This window comes from Poecilia latipinna, unplaced genomic scaffold (genome assembly GCF_001443285.1).
Source record: "Poecilia latipinna isolate Pla-1442-1.1 unplaced genomic scaffold, P_latipinna-1.0 Scaffold169, whole genome shotgun sequence".
NCBI classification, from domain to species: domain Eukaryota; kingdom Metazoa; phylum Chordata; class Actinopteri; order Cyprinodontiformes; family Poeciliidae; genus Poecilia; species Poecilia latipinna.
The window spans coordinates 225,938-251,358 of NW_015112785.1; the positions used below are offsets into that span (position 1 = coordinate 225,938).

The window sequence follows — 25,421 nt, forward strand, 5'->3', positions numbered from 1 at the left end:
AAATCGAAATCATGACGCTATGATAATCTTAGGTAAAAATACCGCGGTGTGAATGTGAATGGACAGGCGATTTGCTTCTTGAATGTCTTTAAGACTGCCACAGCTGTTCTAAAAGAACAATGAGGACGAGTTCGTCCTCATTGTTCTTTTAGAACATTGTTCTATCAACACGATCTCTACAGTCACGGTCAACTTTGATTGGTTTTGGAAGCTGTGTTTAGCTCACAGGTATGTGACTCTGAAGGTTCGTGTGAGTTCACGCTTAAAGATTTTTGGCTCTTAACGCAATTAAGCTAAACTGATGAAGTTAAGCTCCAGTAGATGAACTGTGTTTCCACTAATTCAATAGCTAAGACAAATCAGGTTACATTGCACAACGACAGTCTTTTGATTGGCGTAATGCATCACGTTTGCGACTTTTTGTTATGTTTTAGATTTTGACGTAAAGCAGATTATATATTTAAATTGTACGCGCACAGACACGACAGAAATCACGAGTGTGAACGCTTTCATGCAAAATACATGCTCTGTTAAAGGAGTAACGATGCAACGCCACAGAGGAGCTCCATACGTTTGCCTTCACTGTAAATTAATCAAATACACTCCTGAACACTCATGCAGACAAGTTGTGACCAGCACAATTATTCCACAGGAACACGGTGATATTTGTTTCACGAATGCCAGACGCTAACGGCAGCTGGTTCATTTCAAGACAGCATAAACTTTACTAAATAGTGATGTGGTCTGTAAGCATGTTTTGCATGTGGGGCTACGTTCTTCCTCCATGTTGCCGTTTGTCTTCATCGGGTAGCCGAAGTGGATTTTATTCTTGCCTTGAAACTGGTAGCCGGTCCGTGCCTCCAGAGCTCTAAAGTTAGATTGATCTGTCGATCCAAAGGCACTTTGGATGTCTGTTTGGCATCGTCGTCTAATTGGACTGTCCACCTGACCCAGGAAAGAAGCTCCTGCTCCAAATTCAACACCTTTGAGCTTGACTGAAATTCGTAGCTAACCACATGGAGACGTCTAACCAACTGCCCGTCCAAAAATAGAGCCGAGTTTAACAAAGCAAACACGCAAGACTCTCCCCATGGGATAATTACCACATAAACGATCAGGCTATAGCTGGAAAAAGTTGTTTAAGTCTAACTAACGGCTCCTCTATGCATTCCTCTGGTAGTAGATATAATCATGCAATCAAGTTTCGTTTAAATAAATGTTTAACTGCAACACTGAATCCAATATATTTTTCCATAAAGGATATTAATACAGCTAAGTGTTGCCTTATTTACTGTTTAGTGATACAGCAGAGCAGCACTTTAGAATTATATGACTTTCTAAAGAGGTGCCAATCTCTCATATACTGATTGTTTTTGCCATAATGTAATTATATTTTTATTACTTTTCTTGGTAATAAAAAAAAAAGAACACTGTGATTTCAAAGGTTCAAAGTCCAAAATAAAAATCATGGAATATGTCTCATCATGAGTTTATAAAATTTCCAGTAGCAATTAAGATGACTTTAACTAATCGTGATGTCATCAAGCACAAAATCATTACCACGTGTCATTAAAGTGTTTTACCAAGTTGTGGTAAACCGAGTTCAGTTTTAAAACTTTCCACCCACAACCCGCTGCGAATAACCTATGAATGACTAACAACTCTATTCAAATCAACCACAGAAGGAGACATATTGCACGTTTGCCAAAATATGCAGCTACAATATGAAGTGCAAACTTTGATTTTTATTTTTTTGGACCATCGGCAGCGTGACTCACCTTGCTCATGTTGCCCGCCTGCTGGGCGGCGTGCGCTCCCATCTGCTGTCCTCCCTGGGTAAGAGTCTCTACCAACGCGCTCCCAGATGCTCCCGGTCCCGCAGTGCTTCCCGGTATCGTCTGCCCTTGATACTGCATCCCCGCCACGCCGGCGCCCCGTCCCCTTCCGGCGCTGGGTACGAGGCCGCCGTTCATCACCTGCCCGGGCTGAGGTTGCCCTCCTTGACCCAGGAGTCCCGCGTGACCCGGGCTGCTGTTGATCATAGCTTGGCTGAACCCCGATGCGCTCAGGCCCATAGCTGCGGCGTTGCTGTTGCTGTTCTGTCCTACTACTCCAGTTGGCGTTCCCGGTTTCTGGCCCTGAGGCGACGAGTGGCTGTTGGGAGAACCCTGGCCGAGGGGGCTCTTGCCCAGGGGGGTACCGAGCTGCGGAGCCATACCGCCAGGCTGGGGGCTTGCCGAGTTGAGCCCTGTGCCCGTGATGCTGGATGTGCTGCCGGCTCGGAGAAGCTCCGAGAGCTGCTTATGTTTGGAGGCTGCGTCCGGGACGACGGAGGCGCCCCCACCGAGAGCTCCTGCGGTGCCGCCGGGTCCGCCGCCGCCGCCAGGTGTTGCGCCGCCATTTGAAGGTAGCCCGCTTAACTGGCTCAACTCTCCTCCGTTTGGGATGAGCTCATCTGGAAGGTCGTTTTCCAAATCATCCCAGGGCAAAGACCCCAGATCTACGGGGATGCAAAAGGAAAGAAAAACAGAAAAGTAAGGCATGAACAATTTCTCTGCGTCTGCCAGAACAATAAGGTTGGAGTGGATGGGTAGAGCTAAAAACAAGGCAATATTGAAAAAAAAATAAATAAATCCCTGAAAGTGGCTGGAAAAAGCTTGAGAATGGAACAAAGTTTCACCTTCCAAGTTTATGCGTTATAATGATCCAGACCAAATAAACATTTAAGCTGAGGAGATTTATTTTTTGACAAACATGCAAATTGTTGCTTTAATTATACACAAAAACACAGACCATAAAAGTTAGCATAATGTAGTTAGCCTGGGAAGGAATAGTAACTCTTAGCCAGTGTTGAGACAGAACAACTTTTTCAATTAAAAATCACTTTACTGAAGTTTTGCCCAAATAGTGAAATACAAAGGCTAGAAGATCTAAATGAAGCAAGGTCAAGTAAGAGACGACGCGTCTCCCTTTACTGCCTGTGAAGCAGAATTGATGCTACACTGATGTCTCAGTTCAGCTGACAGGTTTTTAAAACCAGATAAGTACAATCATTTTTATTCCACAATGCACGACTTGAGAGCTCCAGTATTTCAAAAGACAATCTCCTGCAACGCAAAGGCAAAAATAACTACAGGTGCACCGATTGCAGTTTCCTGGATGATCACCGTTTACTGATTTTGGAAAATATTAATTTTTTTGTCTGAAATGTCTCTGAATAAAGCAAAAAAGTCGCCAAGTTGGGGTGACTACTCAGTGCAAACATGCAGACATGACCTGGTGGTCAAAGCTCTCTCAAGAGAGAGTAGAAGAGGACAGTGGTTGATTTTTAAACCTTTGCTGAGGTTGATAAGATCAGTGGATATAAGATCAGCTTTACATGCAAGTATTGGCCAATCGCAAATCTCCCAAAGTAAAGGAAATCAGCCCAGATAAATCAGCTGGACAATAAATCGGCGCATCCCTAAACACAACAACAAAAAACCCCACATTGTTCTAGGAGACATGAAATTAGATTTTGACATCTTTATGGGATCTAGAGATGTCAAATGCTGATTCAAATGCTGAGTGAAGCAACAAACAAAACACAGCTGATAAAACTCAAACAGATTCCTAAAGCGGAGCTTTTCTTTTATTTTCCACCTTCCTCTTTTCTGCCCTCTCATCTCCAGGGTGTAAACTCATCCTGAGCTTTAAGGCTGTGCAATTAATTGAACCAATTTCAACGTTGGCTCAAAATGATCCCAAAAACAATATAATAATGTGTACACAAACATGATTGACAGCGCTAAGCCCCTCCTCCTGGCTCTGATTGGTTGTTTCTGGCCGGGAGCTGTGTATTTTTGCAGACAGCAGTAGAACTTTGAGAGGGTGCTTGAGATTGATTTTTTATTTTCATAGATTATCTGTCTTATGATATATTGTCATGACATACTGACAGTTTAAACAAATATGTAAAAAATATATTTTTTTTAATAAAAGTTACATACTCTAACTTTAATTGACAGCATTGTATCAGAATAGCAGTTATACTGAATTGACTGAGTCCAATTCCGTGCGATTAGACTGCATTGATATAAATCAGATTCAGTTGATTAAATATTTTATACACCTGTTTGAGATTTGTTCGTCTTAAACGTTTTTTAGGTGAACTCATGTTGTGAATTGGGGCTATGCAAACTGAACGGGACTTTTTTTTTTGTTTTAAGGACTCTGGTTGTTTCCATCACGTCACCAAGATGAGTCAACAAGCAGCGACTAGAGGACAAACAGGACAGATAGCAAGAACAACAAATCACAGCGATCGCACCAACAAAAACATGTCTTTGTAAAGCACCAATCCCCCCCCCCCCCATATGGCACCTCTCTATAACACTAAGGCCTTACTGGCCCATGTTCGACTCTGATCCTGTAGTTAGACGAAAAACCCCAGAAAGGTTTCTCTGTCGCGCCCTGAATTGGATCGTTTCAAACGGGTACTACTTGTACTCCTCAAAAGCCCTCAGAGCGATAAAAGCAGCAAATGTGATCAAGATGTCAGAACGGGTAATAATAGTAGCTCTAGATCAGATACTAAGTGGAATTCGTCCCAAATTGAAAAACGAAGAACTCAGGCTTTTAACGGTACAACAAGAAGTTCTAGCCCTCTGAAAGATCACTCTTGATTTTAAAAAACTTCATACGATTGCGTAGCGTTTAAAATAATATAAAAGTAGAACAAGAAAACCAGAAGTTGCACTGACGAATCCTAAACTACATCAGTGCAAACAAACATGCCTAGCAACCTAAAATAAATGTGACAAAGATTTTTCATTTTTAGTGGATTTTTTTTTTTTTGTCTGTGTCCCAAATCAAACTACTAGTTTGGAATAAAGTGTAGGTTTGCTGAGGTAATCGACTATTCTTTTCAAACTGTGCTTTTTTTCCTCTTGACTTATGTCCAAATAGAGCAAAATTGTAAAGTTAATCTGATCTGAGAGTTTAGTTCTCAATGGAGAACCAGACTATAAATATTCAGAATTATTATATTTCTTTTAGTTTTTGTTTTGTGCCAGTGGTTTAGGAGAATTATGTAAACAAGATTACAAAGGTCAGATTGGTGAATTTACCAGGACATTTCTGAACGATGTGAGTAATCAAGCATGGTACACAGGCTGAAAAGAAGTGACGTCGTCTTGTTTCTGTTTCATTATCACTTCACATCTACGATTCGTACCTTGGGAACTTTTCCACGTCACAGCCACAAACATTACGGCATCGTATTAAGGTTCTTTAGACGGACCAACACAGGTAGCAAGTTATCAATGCTGAAGGCTTTCCATTTGTCACCAAATAAATGTTGAATGCCCTTAAGAGAAACCAAAAGGACGCCTACATGTTTCAGTTTCTTTTTAATTCACAACTTTTCATAGCTTTGTGTTTGTCTACCACATAAAATCTCAAAATACAAAGTTTGTTGCTGTAAAGTGAAATAGTTTCTCTCTCCCACAGTCTACTGTCTGTTTCCTATTAACTTTGGCCAAAGTCGAATAAGGTGACCGTTTTTATAAATAAGAAATTTACAAAAAGTTTTATTAGTCCATCGTTTCCCACAACAAACCACCACCAATGGAACAAGTCTTTTTTCTGCAAACAATGCGCATGATTTATTGATCGACATATAAATATGAAATTTCACGTGTCATGGAGTTGGGAATGATTGAGCAGGCTTTCTTCTACACAATACATTTATTTCCCCCTACCCCTCATTGTAAGAGTTTTACTGAAACCCCGCAAAAAGATTTAATTTCTTAATGTCATCAAAGCAAGAGAACGTATTTTTATAAAGTATGAATTTTTAAAACTTGCAAAGTAATGGTATGTTTTGTTCTTGGGGCTCATCGGTTTTTAGCTAAAGACAAATTTTACTTAGGAGGGCTGAACACAAAAATGTCTCTTTGGATCAGAAACGTTGCAGAATGTTGCACTCGTTTCCTGACTTTATTAATATTACCTTTATGCTGTGGGTTTTGTCACTTTAACTAGAGCATTGGGGAAGATTTTTTTGGGATGGGACACAACAGCTTAAGGATGTGACGTTGTCCCTTTGTGGCATTTATAAAACAACCAATAACGTTGGATGTCTTCGGCGTGAAAAGACAGTTGCGTCCGTGTGAACGTCGGGGTATAGATTTTCCCAGAGGAACTTCTAAAGGGTTCGAACAACATAAACAGTGTTACAGGCCTTCGACGCATGTGGGGGGGGGGAAAGGCTTTGATATTGATGTAGAAGTAGAAAAATTAGAGGCCATTTCATGGTGCATTTAAAGCCAATTTACACAAATATTGGTGGTGAGCATATCCCTCTCATCTCTTCCCATTTCTTTTTCTCGTGGTTTTTCTAGTTGCCCGCAGGCAGAGATATAAATGGTGTTTCTCCATGAGCGTACAGTTCATCTCTTATTTGGATTTGATGCGTACGTGTTGGCAACAGAATATTTGGCCGTCTCATACAAGAATCTGTCTTTGGCTCTCAAAAACAGATTTTTTTGTCATTGTGAATTATTGGACTGGGATGCAGTCTTGTTTAATGCAAAGTAAAAGGTGAGGTTCCATGGTATTGTCTGGATTGTTTATACTTATTCATCGATTCATAAATACAAATTAAAGCAGTAGATTGGGGCCAGTCATGTTGCTGCTTTTAATTTATTTCAAGGTTTGACAACGGTAAAAGATTTAAAAACAGTGAAAATTTTTCCCTTTAACCATTCATTTTAATGCGATACCACAGCCTAGAGAAACTGCTGTAAGCTGGACGCCCAAGCAGATGTCCCAACTAACCAATCAATCAATAACAGCACGTTAGACTTGCTTTTAGGGGAGGGCATTTATCGCTCATCATTTGTTACGATAATTTTCTTAAGAATTTTTTACTTATTGTTGTCATGACAAATTCAATTAATGACGTTTGAAAATCCTCAAAACTGTCCGTGTTGTCGGAATTACTGTCTTTTACCATTTCCTCCACTGTTTGTCAGTACATAAATACATGTGAAAATAATATTAAATGCAGCAACTGTGTGCAGTTTAGTTTATTAATGTGAGTGGAGTCCTAAAGAATCATAGTACAAATGGGTAGTTTTTCGAGAGCGTCATTTGTGTTTGTGGGGCGACGATTGCTGCGCCCCTAAAAGAGTAGTAAGTTTCATTATCATCACAATAGTGCCACAAAATATTGTGATAAAACTTTTAAGTGCATATCGCCCGCCCCTACTTGCCATCTATTGCAAAGAAGTAAAAATAAAAACGAAAAGGACCTTGGAGCTCTAAAAAAATTTAATCTCTGCACACAATCGAATTCTGGCGAACTGCAAGAATGGATTTAAATGAATGCCTCCAATAGACCACTGCCTGCAAGAGAAAACTACAAGCTACTTTTATGCAAAGCATAAAGCAGATTTTAATGCTGCATTTCAAGAGAGATGCCTATTGAAGAAAAAAAAAGAAAAGCAGTGTGAGGCATTTGTAAGAACTCAAGCAAAAAGAGGCTTAAAAAAGGAGGCAGCTCACTAATCTACACCAAAAAGGAGATTATCAAACTCTCCTTCGATTTCTTTGAGTGTATATTTTGAAGATGACGGAGACAACACTCGTGTGTTGCATTTTTCTGGTTTGCCTGTGTACACATGCATGTCTAGTTTTTATAAATCAGAGGCTACACAAAGCTCTGGCACTGAGCCCTTTTCTCATCCACCACACCTGTAACATCGTCCTCCGATAGAGCAGTAGCGCAACACTTTTCAAACATCTTTAAACGGCAAACATCTTCATCTGTCATCAGCGGAACCATTTCTGCTAGACTGGGATGAAATTGCAATACTATTGCTGAAAACTGCAGTGATGATCGTATGATTGAAATGCATTTTTTCTAACTTTTATTTCTTTACAATCACCCACATTACTCTCCAGGAGCTTCAGCGTCTCAGCCAATAAACATAAAGATCAGGCGTGAGCAATAAGGGCGCTTAGAATCCGTATAACTGGCAAATATATTGCTAAAATATGCAGAGTGTGAATGCCAGTCACTGGAAATGGGGAGTATTTCACCAAATATTGCCTCCAAGCAGTTATTTGCAATATTCTGTAAACTGACTTTGTGATGCTGATTGCAATTTGATATATTGTGCAGCTCTTATATCCAGATGATTATTTCTCAGCAACATAGAAAGGGGTTACGGATGAGGGTTTTATTTAATTTACTTGGGGCAAGTAGATTTTTTTTGTTGTTGTTTTTAAATCAACCAAATATTAAGTGAGGTCATGTTTTCAACTACCTTTATCCCAGAAATCAAGTGATTTGATGAATGAGTAGATGTTTTTATCTGAAGTTCAGCATTTACATTCTTTATAGTCAACAAGAAGGTAAGCTGTAGTATTTGTTTAAAAAAAAAAAGTATATATTTTCCATTATCGATTTCAATTACGAAATATTTTACAAGAAGGAACGGGATGATTTCTGCTGATTAAAGTGATTTTGATAATCCGAGTATGTCATTAAGTCTCACTATTGAGGCTGAACAGAACAGAATAGTGATTGTCCTCGGATTCCTTCCTTCTCCGCTCGATTCAAAATTAGAACCGGCTGCACGCACTTTTTATTTTTTTATTCATTTGCAGTACTTGGAGGCAACAAAACCACCTGAATTCCTGGAGAGAAGTGAAATCAGCATGAGCGTCATGGTAAAAATGTTAATTTAGAACATAGACACTTGATCTTGGCATCGCTTGAGAGTTTTTGTATTGCTCTTTAGGAGAGAAATTTAGAGTACAACTCTTCTGAAAAGTTTCTACACTTCTAACTTTACATGTAACCCTACATTTTTAAGCACATGCTGAGAAAAACACATAAAGCTGCAGTTAGAGAAGGGACGCTAATATCAGCCAGTTTCTTGCGCTCCTCACTGTATTTTCACCTCTAAACTAGCTATAGCTTTTTCATTGATTCACTTCTATATGTAGAATTTTCAACAACAAGGCACAAATTCCCAGAATATAATTTTTAAAATTCTTGTTAGCAATATGGCATTTTTGTCTTACTTGCATTTGTTATATTGCTTACAGATTTGGTCTAAAGTAGCATTGGACTTAGAAATTGGTACTTGCAAGGAAATGCCTAATCTAGCATATAATGTCTTGACAATTAAAAAAATAATAATAATTGTAAATTAATGTTCTTTATTTATAATCAAGTTTTCAAGGGCTGCAGTGCTAATTAAGGACACAAACTACCCTAGAATCACAGGTTTTCACCCAACACAGTTGATTTAGCATCCTTTTGAAGTTGTTTTATGGATGTTTCAAATGAAATAGTTTATTTTCAATCCGGACACAGCACGTCTGTAGACATTTTGTTTAAGCACATATAGCAATACTTTTAAAGGCGTATGGGCATAAATATCGTTGGTTTATTGTCTTATTTTCTCAACACACGCACGAGCTGAAATGACAGTGAGGAACGGACCGAGCTAGCTAACAACACACAGGAAGCTTGCTATTGACTGCAGCTATGTGTCCAGGACTGGAGTTGTGCAGGTCTGCCAGACTGAATTAATGCCATGCTACCCAACAATGCGTCGACGTAAACAGGGATTGTGCAGAGAGAACGAAACCATAACAGTACCGTAAACCAGCCAGCCCACCAGTTTGCCGAACTCACCTGTTATCAAATCTGAAAGTGTGCCTCTTGGTTGATACGTAGGAGTTAGTAAGCTATACCAGAGGGTCTAATGGTGAGTGCGAATAGTCAAAATAGTTTTTTGCTATTTAGAAAGCGTGTTCAGGCCTTACCTTGTCCATCAGACGCTGATAGGGCAGGTGAATTTAGTTTCGGTCGCTTGGAGCTGGGAGGTCCAACATCCAGCAGGTTTTCAGCCATAGTTGTCTTCAGAGTCTGTCTGGCTTCTTTATTTTTGCACTAACTTATGACAGGGAAGTTTGTCTTCTATCAGCCGGAGCCTTCCCAGTTAGCACATTAGCAAGTTGGCAGCTTAGTTAGCTAACTGGCTAATTGCCTGCTACCAGCTCTGGTAACTGTTAGCTACTCCTCGCTGTTAAGAGTCAACGTCTTTCAAAAGAGATGCAATAGCGCCCCGCTCCGCCACCGCCATTCACCCCATGATAATCCAACACCCAACACCCACATTATTACCATTAAATAACCCAAAATAAAAGAGTCCCCATGTAAAAATCGAGCTTCAACGAGTCAATCCGGATAAATCAGGGAGATTGCTGCATATCGGGCAAAAAGTCGTAATTTCTAAATGTTTAAAGTACCCATTTTGCGTGACGTCAAATTTCTTCATGCAAAAATCGCGCGAAGCTCCGCAAAAATGCACATTTGCACAAAAATGCAATTTTTTGAAAAATCCTCCTCGAAAGCCGCGACCTGCTCCTCCGCTTGCCGACGGTAAACAATGCTGCTCCCGAACGGGCGACAGGGGGCTCGAATCGCCGCACTCTGAAGGGGAAATCAGATATACGGAGCAATTCTGCCCGACGACCACCGTTCCGATTCCAGTTTTTTTGCACAAAATGTTCCGGGAGCGACGTTAAGGTTTCGTTTTCGACAGAAGGACGCTGTCATAGCCAGGTAATGATGCTGTATTTCTACGCGAAACCCAGTGTTGGATCGAAATCCCAATTCCGAGCCACGACAAGATGGCGGCTGTTGATTCCTTCGATACAAAAAAGTTTTTTTTTTTCTTTTCCAGATCGACTGTGGAGGGGGAGGGGCCGCACAATCACGCCCTGCGTAAAAACACTGCCGCTGGGCGCCGCTGGGGGCGCTCAAGCACTATGAATTATGAAGCAATTCATAGTGCTCGTTAATTTTTTTTCCACCGCTGTAAATGTAAATAAAGTGAATGACAATTAAAAAAAAAAAAAAAAAAAACACGGGAAAATGTTTATTTTGAAATATTGAATGCAAACCTGTATGGCTCTCTGATGAACAGAATTAATATTTTAGAACCTCACTCCTGTGAAATAAAATAAGCATATTTACAACTATCTGCCTTTGCTTTTTTTCCTTTTCTATATGTACTGTTCTTTTGATCCTTCATTTTATTTTCTCTAATGTTCTCATATTCATACTTTTGTATGTATTTGTGCTTTTTCCAGATTTCATCTTGTGAAAACATTTTATTGAAAAGAGTATATTATTTTTCTAATTTTTTTCCATATTAATTTTCTAAAACCTAGAGTAATGGGCAATTCTCTAATTTGTTAACTTAATTAATTAGCTAAATCAGGCAAAGAACTTCTTAGTAAGAATTCTGTGATTACATTAAGTTCTTTTCTATTAACATTGTCATAAACAAAATACAAAATAATTTGATACTTTTTATAATGAAAATTGCTTATAAACCAGAAGAAAAATATTATCTTTCCATTCTACACACTAAAGATCCATTGTAGGTTTGTTCAGCATTATGTTAGGATGCTGTGGATGTTTTTGATCCTCTTAAGCCCATAGGCCAATGAACAGCAAGTTTTAGAAGGCATCCGTTATATTAACAAGGCATCTTGAAACAATGCAGGAACACACGACAGCAGCAGGTTTTGATTAGACATCAGTGTGCATGTTGTGGATCTTGAGTTCTGCATTTTGATCTGCAGTATTCTGCTTCAGTATTTATTTCTTTCATACTGGAAAAAAGAACTGGATTACATTATGACTCCCTCTTAAGCCAATACACACATTGAACAGTTCGCTAATAAACACCCCTTTCTCTTTTCTGACACATGCACATGTAAAAAAACAAACAAAAAAACAATTAAATTAAATGTAACAAATTAAATGAATAAAATATTACAATAAAATAAACAATGAGTGCTTTTCAGGACCATGTGTTGATAAAAGACGCATAAGGTGATGCACTCAGATAACACACCGTGAATCTCTGTTATGAAAATATAGCAAATGCATTCAAAATCAACCAACTCTACTCTGGAACATCCAGAATATTAGTGGGAGCTGCTTTAACGTCATCATCTAGACGAACAATGGAGTCATGCTGTTTCACTGGCGCTTCTTTTTCTTACACAACCAAATCTTATTTCTGATGCATGCTGAGGGTTTTCCAACACACAGTGATGAAATTAAATGACAAATAAATGGAAACCTAAAAGATTTCATCAGACTTAACCCGCATTCGAAGCTCAGTGGAGGCAGTGTCATGATATGGGCTTGGCTCTTTACTTTTGAGCATTGATCGCTGTAATCGTAAAAGTAAGTCTGTGACTGGATCGTCTGATTCCCTTTGAACAAACTCTTCATTCTTAGTCCAGAAACGATTACAGTGCGAGTATAGTGAAGAATCAAAAGGAACAAGAGAACTCGCATGCAGTCGAGACAAACTCCTCTCCTTGGTACACAAATCACAGACTCGGTAGTTTTCAATGTAATGTTTTATTTGTGGCTGTATACAGATGTGTGCTACTGGAAAGGTGGTGCACTTGTCAACTTGTGAAATCTCTTTTTTTCTTCTTTTTTTTCTTTGTATGTTGTGCTGCCATGGCCTAAAACTCACACAGGATTACTTAACAACATAAGGCGTAAAGGTCGTCAAGAAAATGTGTGTGAAACCTTCCTTCACAAAAGACCTAGTATTTTCTCCAACTTTATTTATTTATTTATTTTTTTTGTGCTGTGGCTCATCAAAAGCGAGCGATCTGGGAATATGAATCACAAGTGTACAAAAAAAAAAAACATTTTGAGAGCTTATGACTGAAGTCTCACATAACTATTTTTGTCTCTAGCTACTGTGACGTCTGCTGAAGATGCTTCTTTGGATTCTCATGGTATTAATGCAATTAGGGTTAAATCATTTGACACTATAACCACACTTCACACACACAACAATTTAAGAAAAAAAAAAAAAAAAAGGCACTGATTGTGTATGCGCGGGATGCCCAGTGGCAGAGGTAACCAAACGTCTTTCTATGCTACAGATGAGGCAGATGGATATGGAGGCTCGCGGAAGTATTCACAGCCTTTGAACTTTTTTTTAATTTTGCCACATTACAACCACACGCTTTGATGTACTTTATCTGGACTTTATACAACGTAGCACATAACTGTGAAGTGGGCAGAAAATGATATGTGGCTTTATTTTCTTTTGTTTTTAGATAAGTCTTTAAAGTTGCAGTGTGTAACTTTTAAAACAATATGTCTTACACATAATTATTAAAACTGTCGCTACGTTTTGACAGTATAAAATGAGTTGAATAATATGTGAAAAAAAATAATAAAAAAAATCAAACTCCACTGCCTCCTGCTTGTGGTCCGATTGTCATCTGCAGAAACAACCAATCAGAGTCAGGAGGAAGGTCTTTGCGCTGTCAATCATGCTTGTGTATGCACAGTTCAAACCCTCCCCCTCTTGCTCTCTGTTACATTCCTCCACACCGAAGCCTGCTGTGAATGCTCAGGCTAGTCAGCACGGCCACCAGTGACGGAAAATAAACTATTTTCCTGCAATGGTGCTAAATGCATGCACATTTAGCAGCGTGTACAAGCACTTGAGTGACAACACTACTTGGTCTCAATTTAAACAAATATGGTAAATGGGTAAAAAAATAAATACATAAACATATTGTTCAAAAAAGTTACATACTGCACCTTACTCTATTGCATTCAGAAGTAACCCACTAATAAAATAAGAATCTATCTAATCTCAGTAGAAATCCAGCTGCTAGAGAGAGAACATTAGTGAGGAAACAGCCACAAATTGACCAAGAAGCACAGTAGACGGGTTGAGGGAAAATGTTGCGGAGAAGTTAAAAGCAGCGTTAGACAAAAACACTTAAGACCAGGGTGACGGTTCATCTTCCAGCTGGACAAGAAGCCCTAAAACTAATAACCAGAGCTATGATGGAATGGCTTATATCAAAGCACAATCATGTGCTAGGATGGCCCAGTCAAAGTCCAGACCTGAATCCAACAAAGAATCTGTGGAAAGACTTGAAAATTGTTCCCATGCAGTCCCCGATAAAGTACACTCAAGTCTGTGGTTGTAATGAGACGCGATGTGAAAACGTCTAGGCGATATAAATACTCCTGACAGGTACTGAGAATAGAGAAGGTCTTTTTCCCTTTTACATTTTTTCTGCAATGACAACACATGCTCTTCCCTCCCCCTCCCTCTCCCAGCCCGGCTCTAACAGAGAAATGTAAATAATGTAATTCCTGTACAAACGAGGAGGCAGCAGCAGCAAAGAAATGAAACACTGAAGATTGCCTAATCTCAAGGATTTCCTTTTGCATCTTTTCTCTTATTTACTTTAGGTAAAAGTTAGATGTCTCACAGTACACACACACACACACACACACACACACAACAAGAGAGAGACATGTGGTTTGAGGAGAAGAAACCGAACATGAGGGGGAAGTGAAAGGGCAAAAGAGCAAACTGCGGCAGTGATTCGATGCGAAACCCCGTTGGATTTCAACCGCGTGAAATCTGTCAACTCCAACCTGCAGCAAACGTTGTGGGAGCTCCATTTTCTTAAAACATACAATCATAATCAAATCGTCCTTATGAAAAATGTATTATTTAAAAAACAAAAACAAAAAGTGTACTAAAATACTGAAAAAGGAAAAAACAAAAACAAAGAAAAAACAGCCATAAGTTTAGGCACCACAAAACAATCAACTAGGTGTTGTTGCACTTCACTTACAGATCACTCCATTAAAGTGGCACAATATCGATACAGTAGAGGGCTCCTTCCCCGGGGAAGAAGCCGTGAAATGTCCCAACACTTCAACAGCAAACTGTAGTGCGAAACTCAAATTCAGCTAACTCAACAGAATAGAAGTATCCTTTGTTGTCCCACAGTAGGGAAATTATATTCATTTTATTTCAGTTTTTTTTTTTTTGTTGTTGTTCCTTTGTTTCAAGCAGTAAAGGTGACCAATGGAGCGTCACACAGTTTGACTCAGAGGTTTAACACACAGTGAACTGTAGATGAGCTGTGTCTGGACACAGAACAGGCGCGTGTGGACTGCGATTGTTCCTCACGTTCCCGATTAAAGGTACACAACACCCCAAAGTTGATTTGATTTCTAAACTCCCATCTCACTTGTAGACAAGCTTCCAGGTGAAGCAAACTAAAAAAAACCTTTGGTTTTGAATTTGCTCCTTCACGTTCTCAATCCAGGAGGGGAAGAGAGTATACTGCATCCTCAAAAAGCAGATCATGGTTCCACTTGACAGCACATTCCAGAAGTATCCTCATAGTCATCGAGCTTTTTCACATGTTGTCATGTTACAAGCAGAAACCTCAATGTGCTGAAGCGAAGCGAGGGATTTCATGTGACAGACCAGCACAGATTGGTGGAGAATTAAAGAGGTGTGTGCATCCATTCATCCTAGTAAGATGAGGATAGGCCTGCAGCTAACCAATTATTTTGGTAATTGATTATTTTATCATTTATCCTGATGTTTAATCAGACAGAGAATGGGCAAATTCTGCAGAGTTTTTATTTAACTATTTACGCTTACTTCAAACAATATTGGAAATACATTAAAAATACAGATAAATAATTTAATTCCTTTTTTAAAATAAGAAAATAAACATTTTATTGCCTTAAATGCAACAAGATAGCATTCTGTTAGTGACTGATCATTTGTAGCAAAGCTAAATAAAATACTTCTAACATCAACATGTGAAAAAGCTCAGCCTAACTTAATCAATATGTTGTAGGGTTAGACTGTTGATTGTTTTTTTCGGATTAACCAATCAATAATTGGACAGAAAAATCCACTTAATACGAGATTTTATTTATTTATTTATTTATTTTACGAGATTTGAGCAGAATAAAGCTAACACTTTGTCACTTGAGAAATTCTGGGTAAAATATATTTACTGATAAAGTTTTTTTTTAAACTCATAAGTATAAAATGTATATATCTTTTGTACAGTTTTGGCTTAATTACTGCTTTGACTATGTTGTTTTCTTTTTCTTTTTTTTGAATCTCTATTCTCCATTTAATGATTAATCGCTTACTAAATTATATATATATAAAAAAAAAACGATTCAACACAACTAATCCGATGCAATTCACGTTTTCACCAAGGACACTCAAATCTGAACGTTTTGGTCTATATTCAGAATGCCTCAAGGCTGAAATAAAAAATAAAATGTGGGGATGTTTTTCTTCAGGATGGAGTAAGCAGCTCCAAATCTTGGAAGAAAAACTTGTTAGGAATTCACAAAGACTGAAGGTTCACCTTTCAGCGTGAAACTGAGCCAGAGGTACACAGGAACGATTTGGGCCAAAGCTTGCTCATGTCTTAATGACCTAAATAAAGTGAAAATTTGACTTGGAATCAGCGCAAGAGCTTAGAATTGCCTTTTCTTTTCACTAAAGCTCTCAGTGGGACTGAGCCTGTGTCGTTTTTGGAAAGAAGAATACTTAAGTCTCTAGACGTGTAAAGGAACTTGCACCAAAAAGTTGGTTCTACGAGGGGTTAACTTGGGAGGGCTGACAACAAATGACTGCCACACTTTTCAGATTTCATTCAATCATTCTCAACGATATTTGTACTGATTTTACACTAATTCGTATTGATCTATTGCATAAAATCCCAATTATATACATTGAGGAAACTGGAAAATGACAAAAATGCAACAACAACAACAAAAAAAAAAAGCTCAAGATGCATGAATACTTTTGCAAGGCACTGTGGGTGTTTAAAGTGCCTTCCTGTTCTCCGATGGTGTCCCTGCTTCAGAAACACATCTTGTTCAGATCTATTTTCCCTTATGTGTCTAAGCTTTTGTGCTTCTTTAGTTTTTTTTTTTTTTACTGTAAGATCTTTCCCCAACGTCTCTTAAGAAGCAATCAAGCTGTACAAACTGCTAAATACAAGTGGTAAAAATAAAACAAAAACACTGTGCAAGAACTGTGCTTAAAATGTTCGTCAAGTTGCTACACAAGCTAAAAAAAATTTTTTTTTAAATCATCGAAGCAGCCTGCTTTTGCAGCATATCATCTTATAAGTGAATCTCTGGGCATAAATGAGTACTGTATTTAGGCCCTTATGTCAAAGCAGTATATGTAATATTAACACTGCTTTGTGTAATTCCCTCAATTTTCCCCTAATTTCCCACTAAGCCCATAACACAGCGTTGGCACTCACATAAAAACTAAAATGATTTTCCCTTAGCGATTGATATGGCACAAAGGTAATGATTTATAAAAAATAAAAATAAAAAAAGAAGAAAAACAATACTTGCATTAAAAAATAAAGGATGAAATAAGAGACTACAGCACGTTCTGTAGTCTGGGTTGTTCAACTCTTGTTCACTTTTCATATTTGTTCGTTCACTGTTCTAGTCCTGAAGGCACTTAATAAAAATATTAAGAAAAGACATAACACCTTAAAAGTGTTCCTTTTTCCTCCTTCTTCATGCTTTTTCATCGCGACAAGCCGCTGTGCTCAGCACAGCTCCAAAATCCACGGTTAGAGCCGCTCGGGCAACGCTCCCATAGAAGATCGGCGGCGGTGGCGGCAGCCCTCCCGGCCCCAATTTCAAGCCGCCGAAGCCGCAGTGTGCGTTAAAACAGTCCGCTGCTTCCTCTGTGCCAAAGGAGGAAAGGAAGAGACGTCCTTGCCGGCATCTGTAATCGGTCCTAAAGAGGTGGAAGCGGGGGACAAGAAGATGATGGAAGAATGGCGGGATCTACGATCAGAGACGAGCGTAAAACTCCTCGTTGAGCTTCGTCAGCTCGTTCGCCTCTTCCTCCTCCTGAAGCGTGAGAGGAGTGGGATCCGTCTGCGCAGCTGGGCCTAGCTCGGAGCGTGCAAGGCTGCTGAAGTGTCTGTCGCGGGACTCCTCAGGGTTGTGTGCTAAGTCCCTGTATCCTTCATCCCTCTCTTCTACGCTCGTCGCCGGGTCGGGCTCGGATTTTGCTCCTGCAGCCCTTACAGTGCTTCGGGGCGGAGAGGACTGATTGGGAAGAGAGGAGGAAGTCTTACTGGAAGTTAATATCGTCGGTCCAACTCCGGCTGCCTGCTCCGTTTGGTCCTGGCAAAAGCTCTCCCCGCTTTTCGGGTAGAGAAAAGTCCTCATTTGGCCTTTGCCCTTGACATTGACCGTCCCCCTGTAGTCGAACTCCAAGCCCATGGCGCTGAGCACGGTGTGGCTCTCCTCGCTCACCTGCACCCGACACTCCACGCCGGTCGAGTCCATCCGGCTGGCTATGTTGACCGTGTCCCCCCAGATGTCGTAGAGCAGCTTGGTGGTGCCGATCACCCCCGCTGTCAGGGGCCCGTGGTTGAACCCGATGCGCAGCTTGAAACCAAACCCCAGCATGTTCTTGTTGAAGTCGTCCAGGACGCCCATCATTTCCAGGGCAAAATCGAAAAGCGCCCTCAGGTGCGCGTGGGGCGACTCGTCTTCGTCGTCCCCCGTCTGCTGGACGTTGAGCCCCGACGCCGCCATGTAGGTGGAGCCGATGGTCTTGATTTTCTCCACGCTCCTGAACTCGGGCTTGCGGAGGAGCTCGTCGAAGTCTCCGATCAGCTCGTTCAGGACGCGGTAGCACTCCTTCCCGCCCTCGTAGCTCTCTTCGTAGAACTCGCTGAAGTTGGCGATGCTGGCGAAGATCACCCCCACGCTGTTGTGGTTCTTGGAGTAGCTCTGGGTCTCCTGAGCAAAAGAGAAAAAAGAGGGGGGGGGAGGACAGAACAAATTAAAACAATCTCACTCTTTAAATCGTTACAGCACCTCTTCTCATTATCTTTAACAATTTAAACAAGCAAGCGAGGCAGACCTTGAGCTGGTCGGCCACATGGATGGGGATGATGTTGCCCAGCAGCCACTCAGCCTGGTCTCGCATCGTCTGGATTTTGGAGCGGTGCTTGTCAGCCTCCACGTTGCCGTGGTAATGAAGGCGGTAGCTGACTTCGGACTCACGATTGAGGAACCAGACCAGAAGGAGAAGCAGGAAGAAGGCCAGGATGGCCTCCGTGACCAGGGAGTCGGAGAGCCTCGACGTGTCTGGGGTCAACTCGCTGGAGGCGGAGTCGTTCAGCCTGTTTCTGGAGGAAACGGGATGAAAATTAGACCGGCAAAGGAGGACGCACCCAACGGCGCGGCCGGACCAGAAGAGACGGATGTTACCTTCAAGATCCATAACATAAAGTACACCGTTTATATTTACTGACCAAAAGATTTCACAACTAAATGCTGACAATTGATGAAATGCAAAATAAATAAAAAATCAATACTAAAGAGGTAAAAACAACAAAGAGAACCCCGATAATATTTCTTTCTTTCTCTAAGAGGGATCCACTGTTTTCACTATTTTCAGGGTTTCTCCTAATTTGTCACATTACAAAACTGACAACCTTTAAGCAGGTATTAAACATACTTTTCATTACGGCTACATACCCAATTTCATTTTTTTGTATTAATTCTAATTACAAATTGGAATTAATACAAAAATTCTAATTTAAAATTAGAATTTTAAATAACTTTTTCACTTAGTTTTCAATGACTAAGTGAAAAATAATCATAATTAACAGAAACAAAGGTTTCAAGCATCCATCTGTGTGTAAATAATTTATATGACGTGTTTCACTTAACGATAAAGTTCCTGAAATAAACTGACTGTTTTTTATAATATTCAGATTCATTGAACGGGATCTGAATAATGAACTCGACGTGTGATAATAAAACAGGCTTTTCAGAATTCAAGGCTGAAAAGATGCACAGTCAAAGAAAACACAAGTGCTTTGCAACATATCTCATGAGGTTGATGAAAACCATCTTCTTAGAAATCGTTCTTTTACAGATTAAAAAAAAAAACCCAAAAAAACCCCCCAAAAAAACAACGCTACAATCTTATGAATCTTACGACTGTAACTAACCAGCTACAATCTCCCTCTAGTGTGGAATAATGTTGCGATCTAGCAGCAGGTGTAATGAAATGAGCTCCTTTAAAAGAAGAACTACGCCATTTTCCTCTCCAGACACTGCGATTAATTAAATCTCGAACACAAAAATTCAAGCCAGTTTGAGCTGGATGAGTTATTTTCACCACGAGTGGCATTTAGCAGCCATTACTACTGCTGCACAGAGAAAGAGAGAAAGAGAGAGAGAGAGAGAGAGAGAGAGGCAGCACAATAAAGAGCAGATGAAAGCAAAAAAAAGAGCAAAAGCCAAACAGAGCTGTAGTAATGAGAAATATAGAACAGAGCTGTCGCTCCTGTTGACCCCCTCAAATGTCAGTCTTCGATCAAACCGCTCTGTTTCTATGGAAACACTCACCCATGAACCGGCACGGTGTTATTACTTGAGCTGAAAGGAGATGAGAATGATGTCAGCGAGGAGAAAGGACTAGTCAGTCACACACCAAGACACGCACACACACACACACACACACACACACACACACACACACACGCCAAATATATGCTTCGGTTCAGCATAGTGAAAATGAGATATTCAAACTTCTGTGGTTAAATTGGCTGATTTCTGTTGAAATCGCATCAGAGATGAATAAATTCTACGTGATGGCTGATAATGTCTACATAACTTAGCGAGTGGAGGTGCAGGTGAGATGTAACCGTACCTGTGAACAGGACTGTACAGCATCAGCAGCAGAGCGAGTCCGGTGATGGTGGCGAAGACGGACCTCATCCAAAAACTCAGCTGACAGAAGTTACAGTACTGGATTATGGCCAAGATGGCGGCGCAGCACAGGAACATGGTCACCTGGGGTGGAGGGTAAAACGTCAGAGCGGTTACCCCTAAGCAACAGAGGCATCAGTAATTATTTCAGTGGTTTTACTTTCATCTGGTTTTCCTCAACGCTTTTTTAATAAATCTAATCAAAAGCGATCGGAAATTCTCAAATCACGTGGAAGTGTCTCTTTGCAAAGAGATTTTGAAACGTTGGCCTCAGGAGGAATGGGACAAAATTCCAGCAAACTATTATGAGATATCCGAGATGTTTGACCCAAGTCGCAGTGTCTAAATGCAACCCTACTAAATGAGGACTTATATGCAAATAGCTTAATTTAAGTAATTTTAAAAAAAAAACCTCTCTTAATATTTCAGTACTGAGCAAACAGAAATAATTTTGTCACATCTAGCAGAACAAAACAAGTTTAGTCTGATTTAGTGTCAGACAGCGAGGAACTTCTGGTTTCGATTATTATAAATATTGTTAAAAATAGAGGGTGTTTTTATATTGCATTGAGTCGTAGGGTAGATCAGGTTTCTCCATGTCTGTATATTTCCCATTTAGATTTATGATCAGATTTCTTTTTTTGTTTCAGTATCAGCTAAAAAGCAGATCTGCATCTGTGATTTTATTTGTAGAATAAAAACTCTCTCTATTCTTCAATGCTTTGAAATGTTACAGGAGAGAACCTCAAAGAGATCCAGCGACAGTAGGGCTGTCAGTAATTGTGCAACTGGAAAAATGTGTGCGTTTTTCACGCGTTGATATCAAATAATCAAATAAACATTTGAAGAAAAGAAAAAAAAAAAACTCAGTCTGGCATTTAGCCACCGGACTAAAAGAAATGAATTAACTGCTAATAATTAAGGCTCTTTACCTATTTTTACCAGGGGTAAATGAATGTCAAGTGTGCCGTAGAAATGATCAACTCTCCTTTTGTTTGATTACTCATTGTTGCTAGGCAACATGCAGTGAATGATCATGAAATGAGATTTCCCTTACTTTGGCACCTCTTGAAATGATCGAACATGCAAACCGGCTATTAAACAGTCTGCGCTGCAACACTACTGTCACTTTATATTGAAGCCTGAAAAATATAACTAATCAAAAGAATAACTAATTTTTCTTTATGGCTTGCATTTAATAAAGTATTTTCACAAAAAGGCAGTTTTTATTAAAAGTGATTGTGCCTCCACTGCAGGATATACATTTGTGTACAACTCCAAGATGCTTCAATGCAATTTCCTTAGAGGTTTAACCTCAAAATGAGAAAAAACAGCTGATTTCAAACCAAGATGCTGAAGGGATTTGACTATATCCACACGGAGATTTGTAACAATCAAATATCATGGATAAACACCTTAATAAGATTAAATATTTTATGCCTAATTTCAATTTTTTTGGTCCTCCCATTTTATATGAGCTCCTGCAACTTCGATCCTTTACGCTTCTTAAAAATGCCAAAGACATGAAAGATTGGAAAACTTAAATGTTATCAAACATTTCTCCAAGAAAACAAAAAAGCAGAAATGTCAAAAATCTTAGCTGAAAGAAGACTAGACTCTGACATGCGCAAAAAAAAAAAGTTACCTCTTTTTTTAAGTATTACTTCCAATCCTCTGTTACGTTAAACACAGATTTAGTCTAATTCTTTTTGATCTTGTTTCTTTATACAGTTGGTAGATATTTATGTTCTTTCACCGTAAGGAAGTATTTCTCTGCCTCAGTTGAATTTAAGTGATGTTCTTGCCAACCAACTGGATTTACCTGGAGGGGAAGGCGGGCGCTGACGTGGGACAAGACGGAGACGGCGGGAAGGGAGACCAACACCGCGCCAATCAGATGACGAGAGACCCAGCCGGACACCAGCAAGGCCAGGGAGCGAGTACATCTCCTCAGCTCCTCCAGGTGGAAGGTCATGCTGCAAGAGAAGAGAGGGAGGAAAATAATCAAGAGGAGGGAGAAAAATATCAAACAGCAAAACTCCAGCGTTTACTGGATGCGTACCCCCAAAAAAGTTTGAAGCTGCAAAACAAACTCGGATAAAATACGTATTTTTTCTCCAGATCCCATGTCTGTTTTTAATTAAAGAAAGTGCAGCGGGGTGCTGCCATTACACGCCGTGCTGAAACAACACTGCTGTTCAAGATTAATTGCACATTTATACCAAAGTATGACTGCAAAGTTTCTTCTCTAATGAGTGCTGGAAAAGCTAACAATGTTTTGGGGCGGGTTCAAGTCTGAACTCGGTACTAATACGCTGCTAACTGCTAACTGCTAACTGACGGCAGAGACAAAATAAAAATAAAAATAAAATAAAAAAAGTCAGCTATAAATAACTGACTTTTTTCAGGCATTGACTTTTATCCAGGTGCTGACAAATTTGTAAAACCCCATTAAATGTGACCACCTTTGATTTCAGCAGCATAATCTGTCACTGAAAAGTAACAAACAAAACAAAAACAAATTCATTTGAGTACATTTGTTTTTCAGTGGGGAAAATGTTATTTTGTAAAGTTGGAGCATATGAGAGATGGAACGGACCAATCCTGGATGGACCGCATTGGGAGAGATACTTTGCACACAAGACCCCCTGGACCACTGGTAGAAAAACAAACCCACACCATCACAAATCATCCACTAACAGTGGGAAGGAGGTGTTTTTGCACATATTCCTTACTTGTTCCACACTGTAACAATGCCCAAAAAATTCCCAGAAATCTGATCAACTTAAAAAAATAAATAAATAAGCATAATGTTTTTGGTTTTTTTGGGCTATACTTCACTCTGGAGTATAAGTTGTATTAGTTAAAAAAATGCATCATAAAGAGGAAAATAGCAACACACATAAGCCGCCCCTGACTATAAGATGTCGATGGAACTATGAATAAAAAGTGAAACTTACAGTCTGAATAATAAAGTACATTAAAAAATGCTTTAGCTGCTTTTATTTTGTAGCAGAATGAATGTACCAAAATTTTTAGAATGGATTTGACACTGTTTCCAGTTTGAAGATGACCTTACTTAAAGGTTTTTTACATACCTTCATCGTCTGCAATGCAAAATGCTTTAAAACAGGGACTGTATTATGTTCACTTTTTTTTTTTTTTACTCTATACTCTGATGTCAAACTTATGAGCACCATCACCCCTATAAAAAGCACATTCACACGAGCCTCCATGAAGCGGTTTATCTGTCTAGACCACCCAGCCTCACCGTATGGAGAACACCAGCGAGGCCAGCTCCAACAACCCGGCCAGAGGAGCCAGGATCAGGGCAGCGAGCGCCGGGGGGCCCGCCGTGGCCGGCTCCACCACAGACGGAAGGAAGCAGGCCACGGTCAAGGCCAGGAAGACGAAGCAGCTGAGGAGAACGTCCAGGAAGGAACTAAAAGTGGGGCTGGCAAACGTCTGCACAGGAACCTGGTTCTTCACCTGGACAGAAAAGAAGATTGAAACAGATTGGATTGTCTCCCGAGATGAAGGCGAGGAGGCGTTTCGCCACCGTGTGTCTGTGCGAGCAAAAACGTCATCGCATTCGAAAGAATTTAAGCTCATAACAGATAGTCCTGTCGACTCGGTTCGATCGGGTGCGGTTCCCTTTTCACACCACACTATGTGAAGCAATCCGAACTCTTCGAAAAACCTGTTTCCCCCCTCCTCACCTGTGGTGGCGCCGAACCGAGAACCACTCAATGAAACGCCCGAAGAAGTCGCTGAGCACAACTTCCTTCTTCACAAGATGTAAGCAAAAACTAAGTCGCATCAGATTTTAGCGGTTGTGGGATTTCTCTTTTGTCTTTGGCAAAATACCGAGAGTCATCGCTCTCGCTAGCACTAGCTTCTCGTGTTTGTTTTGTTAGAATTTACCCAGAATGCCCTGCGCTACAGTTGGATCCATCTCCAGTCCGATCTGCATTCACATACGCACCAGAGTTCACTTCAGCCAAACTGAGATCTAGGTTTTCAGGCGGGTTGCAGATCCAGACTTTCCAGATAAACCAACTAAAGTTTGATTAAAGCGGAATGCACCCTTAAAGTGAAATATTACATGATATGAATGAGTTTGTGTTTTATAAGCAAAACATTGATAAGTTTAACTAGGTTCAGGTTTCACCCAGGGTTGTATAACGCTAGAAGATATGAGATGTACATTGGTGCAAGTGCTGGAATTTATCAATGAAGTTCAAAAATAAATTGTAAGGAAGAGACGCTGAAACTGAAGCAATGTGCTGTGTGTTTTTTTTTTAAGGCTGTAGTAACACTTATTGAACAGCAGGGGGCTGAAAGTCTCCAGGGTCAGCAGAGGACATCTGGAACTGGTCTTTATAGTAAAAGTCTTCACTGTGGCATGGAGTTATGACGTGTTACAAAGAAAGTTTTTGTTTTTTTCCTGTCCATTAATCATTCAGTTATCTTAAAAAGAAAGTCAGAACGTGGAAGAGAAAAAGGAAAAAGACATGTTCATGTTAGATACAGTAGCAAGCTGCAAAATCACCAGTTGAGCTGAAATAAATAAAAAAATCCTCCATCTAAGTGAAGGGTGTGTGTGTGTGTGTGTGTGCAAGTCTGCGTACCTCTTCTTTGTAGCTGCTGCGATACGCCTTCTCCAGAGGCCTCTCCAGAAAGTTCAAACTGAGCTTGTTGATGGGCGGCTTGAAAAAGTAGTCCTCCATCAGACTGC

General features: G+C 40.0%; 2 protein-coding genes across 10 annotated transcripts in view; both read right to left on the reverse strand.

Moving 5' to 3' along the window:
• crebbpa (CREB binding lysine acetyltransferase a) overlaps positions 1–10,743 on the reverse strand; it is a 36,992-nt gene extending 26,249 nt beyond the window's left edge. For 4 of the 8 annotated variants that reach the window (XM_015029989.1, XM_015029984.1, XM_015029983.1 and 1 more), the window contains exons 1-2: positions 9,826–10,742; positions 1,779–2,500 (exon numbers count right to left, since the gene is read on the reverse strand). In XM_015029989.1, coding sequence (XP_014885475.1) covers positions 1,779–2,500; positions 9,826–9,913 — 810 coding nt within the window. In that variant the 5' untranslated portion in view covers positions 9,914–10,742. Of the gene's footprint in view, positions 1–1,778; positions 2,501–9,825 lie in introns of all 8 variants that reach the window. The other 4 variants (XM_015029987.1, XM_015029985.1, XM_015029981.1 and 1 more) reach the window with 2 other exon arrangements.
• A 1,689-nt stretch (positions 10,744–12,432) lies between these two features.
• LOC106945964 (adenylate cyclase 9) overlaps positions 12,433–25,421 on the reverse strand; it is a 46,901-nt gene continuing 33,912 nt past the window's right edge. The window contains exons 5-11 of one of the 2 annotated variants that reach the window (XM_015029991.1): positions 25,315–25,417; positions 23,955–24,172; positions 22,506–22,659; positions 20,625–20,767; positions 20,321–20,350; positions 18,822–19,083; positions 12,433–18,697 (exon numbers count right to left, since the gene is read on the reverse strand). In XM_015029991.1, coding sequence (XP_014885477.1) covers positions 17,735–18,697; positions 18,822–19,083; positions 20,321–20,350; positions 20,625–20,767; positions 22,506–22,659; positions 23,955–24,172; positions 25,315–25,417 — 1,873 coding nt within the window. In that variant the 3' untranslated portion in view covers positions 12,433–17,734. Of the gene's footprint in view, positions 18,698–18,821; positions 19,090–20,320; positions 20,351–20,624; positions 20,768–22,505; positions 22,660–23,954; positions 24,173–25,314; positions 25,418–25,421 lie in introns of both variants that reach the window. The other variant, XM_015029990.1, reaches the window with a different exon arrangement.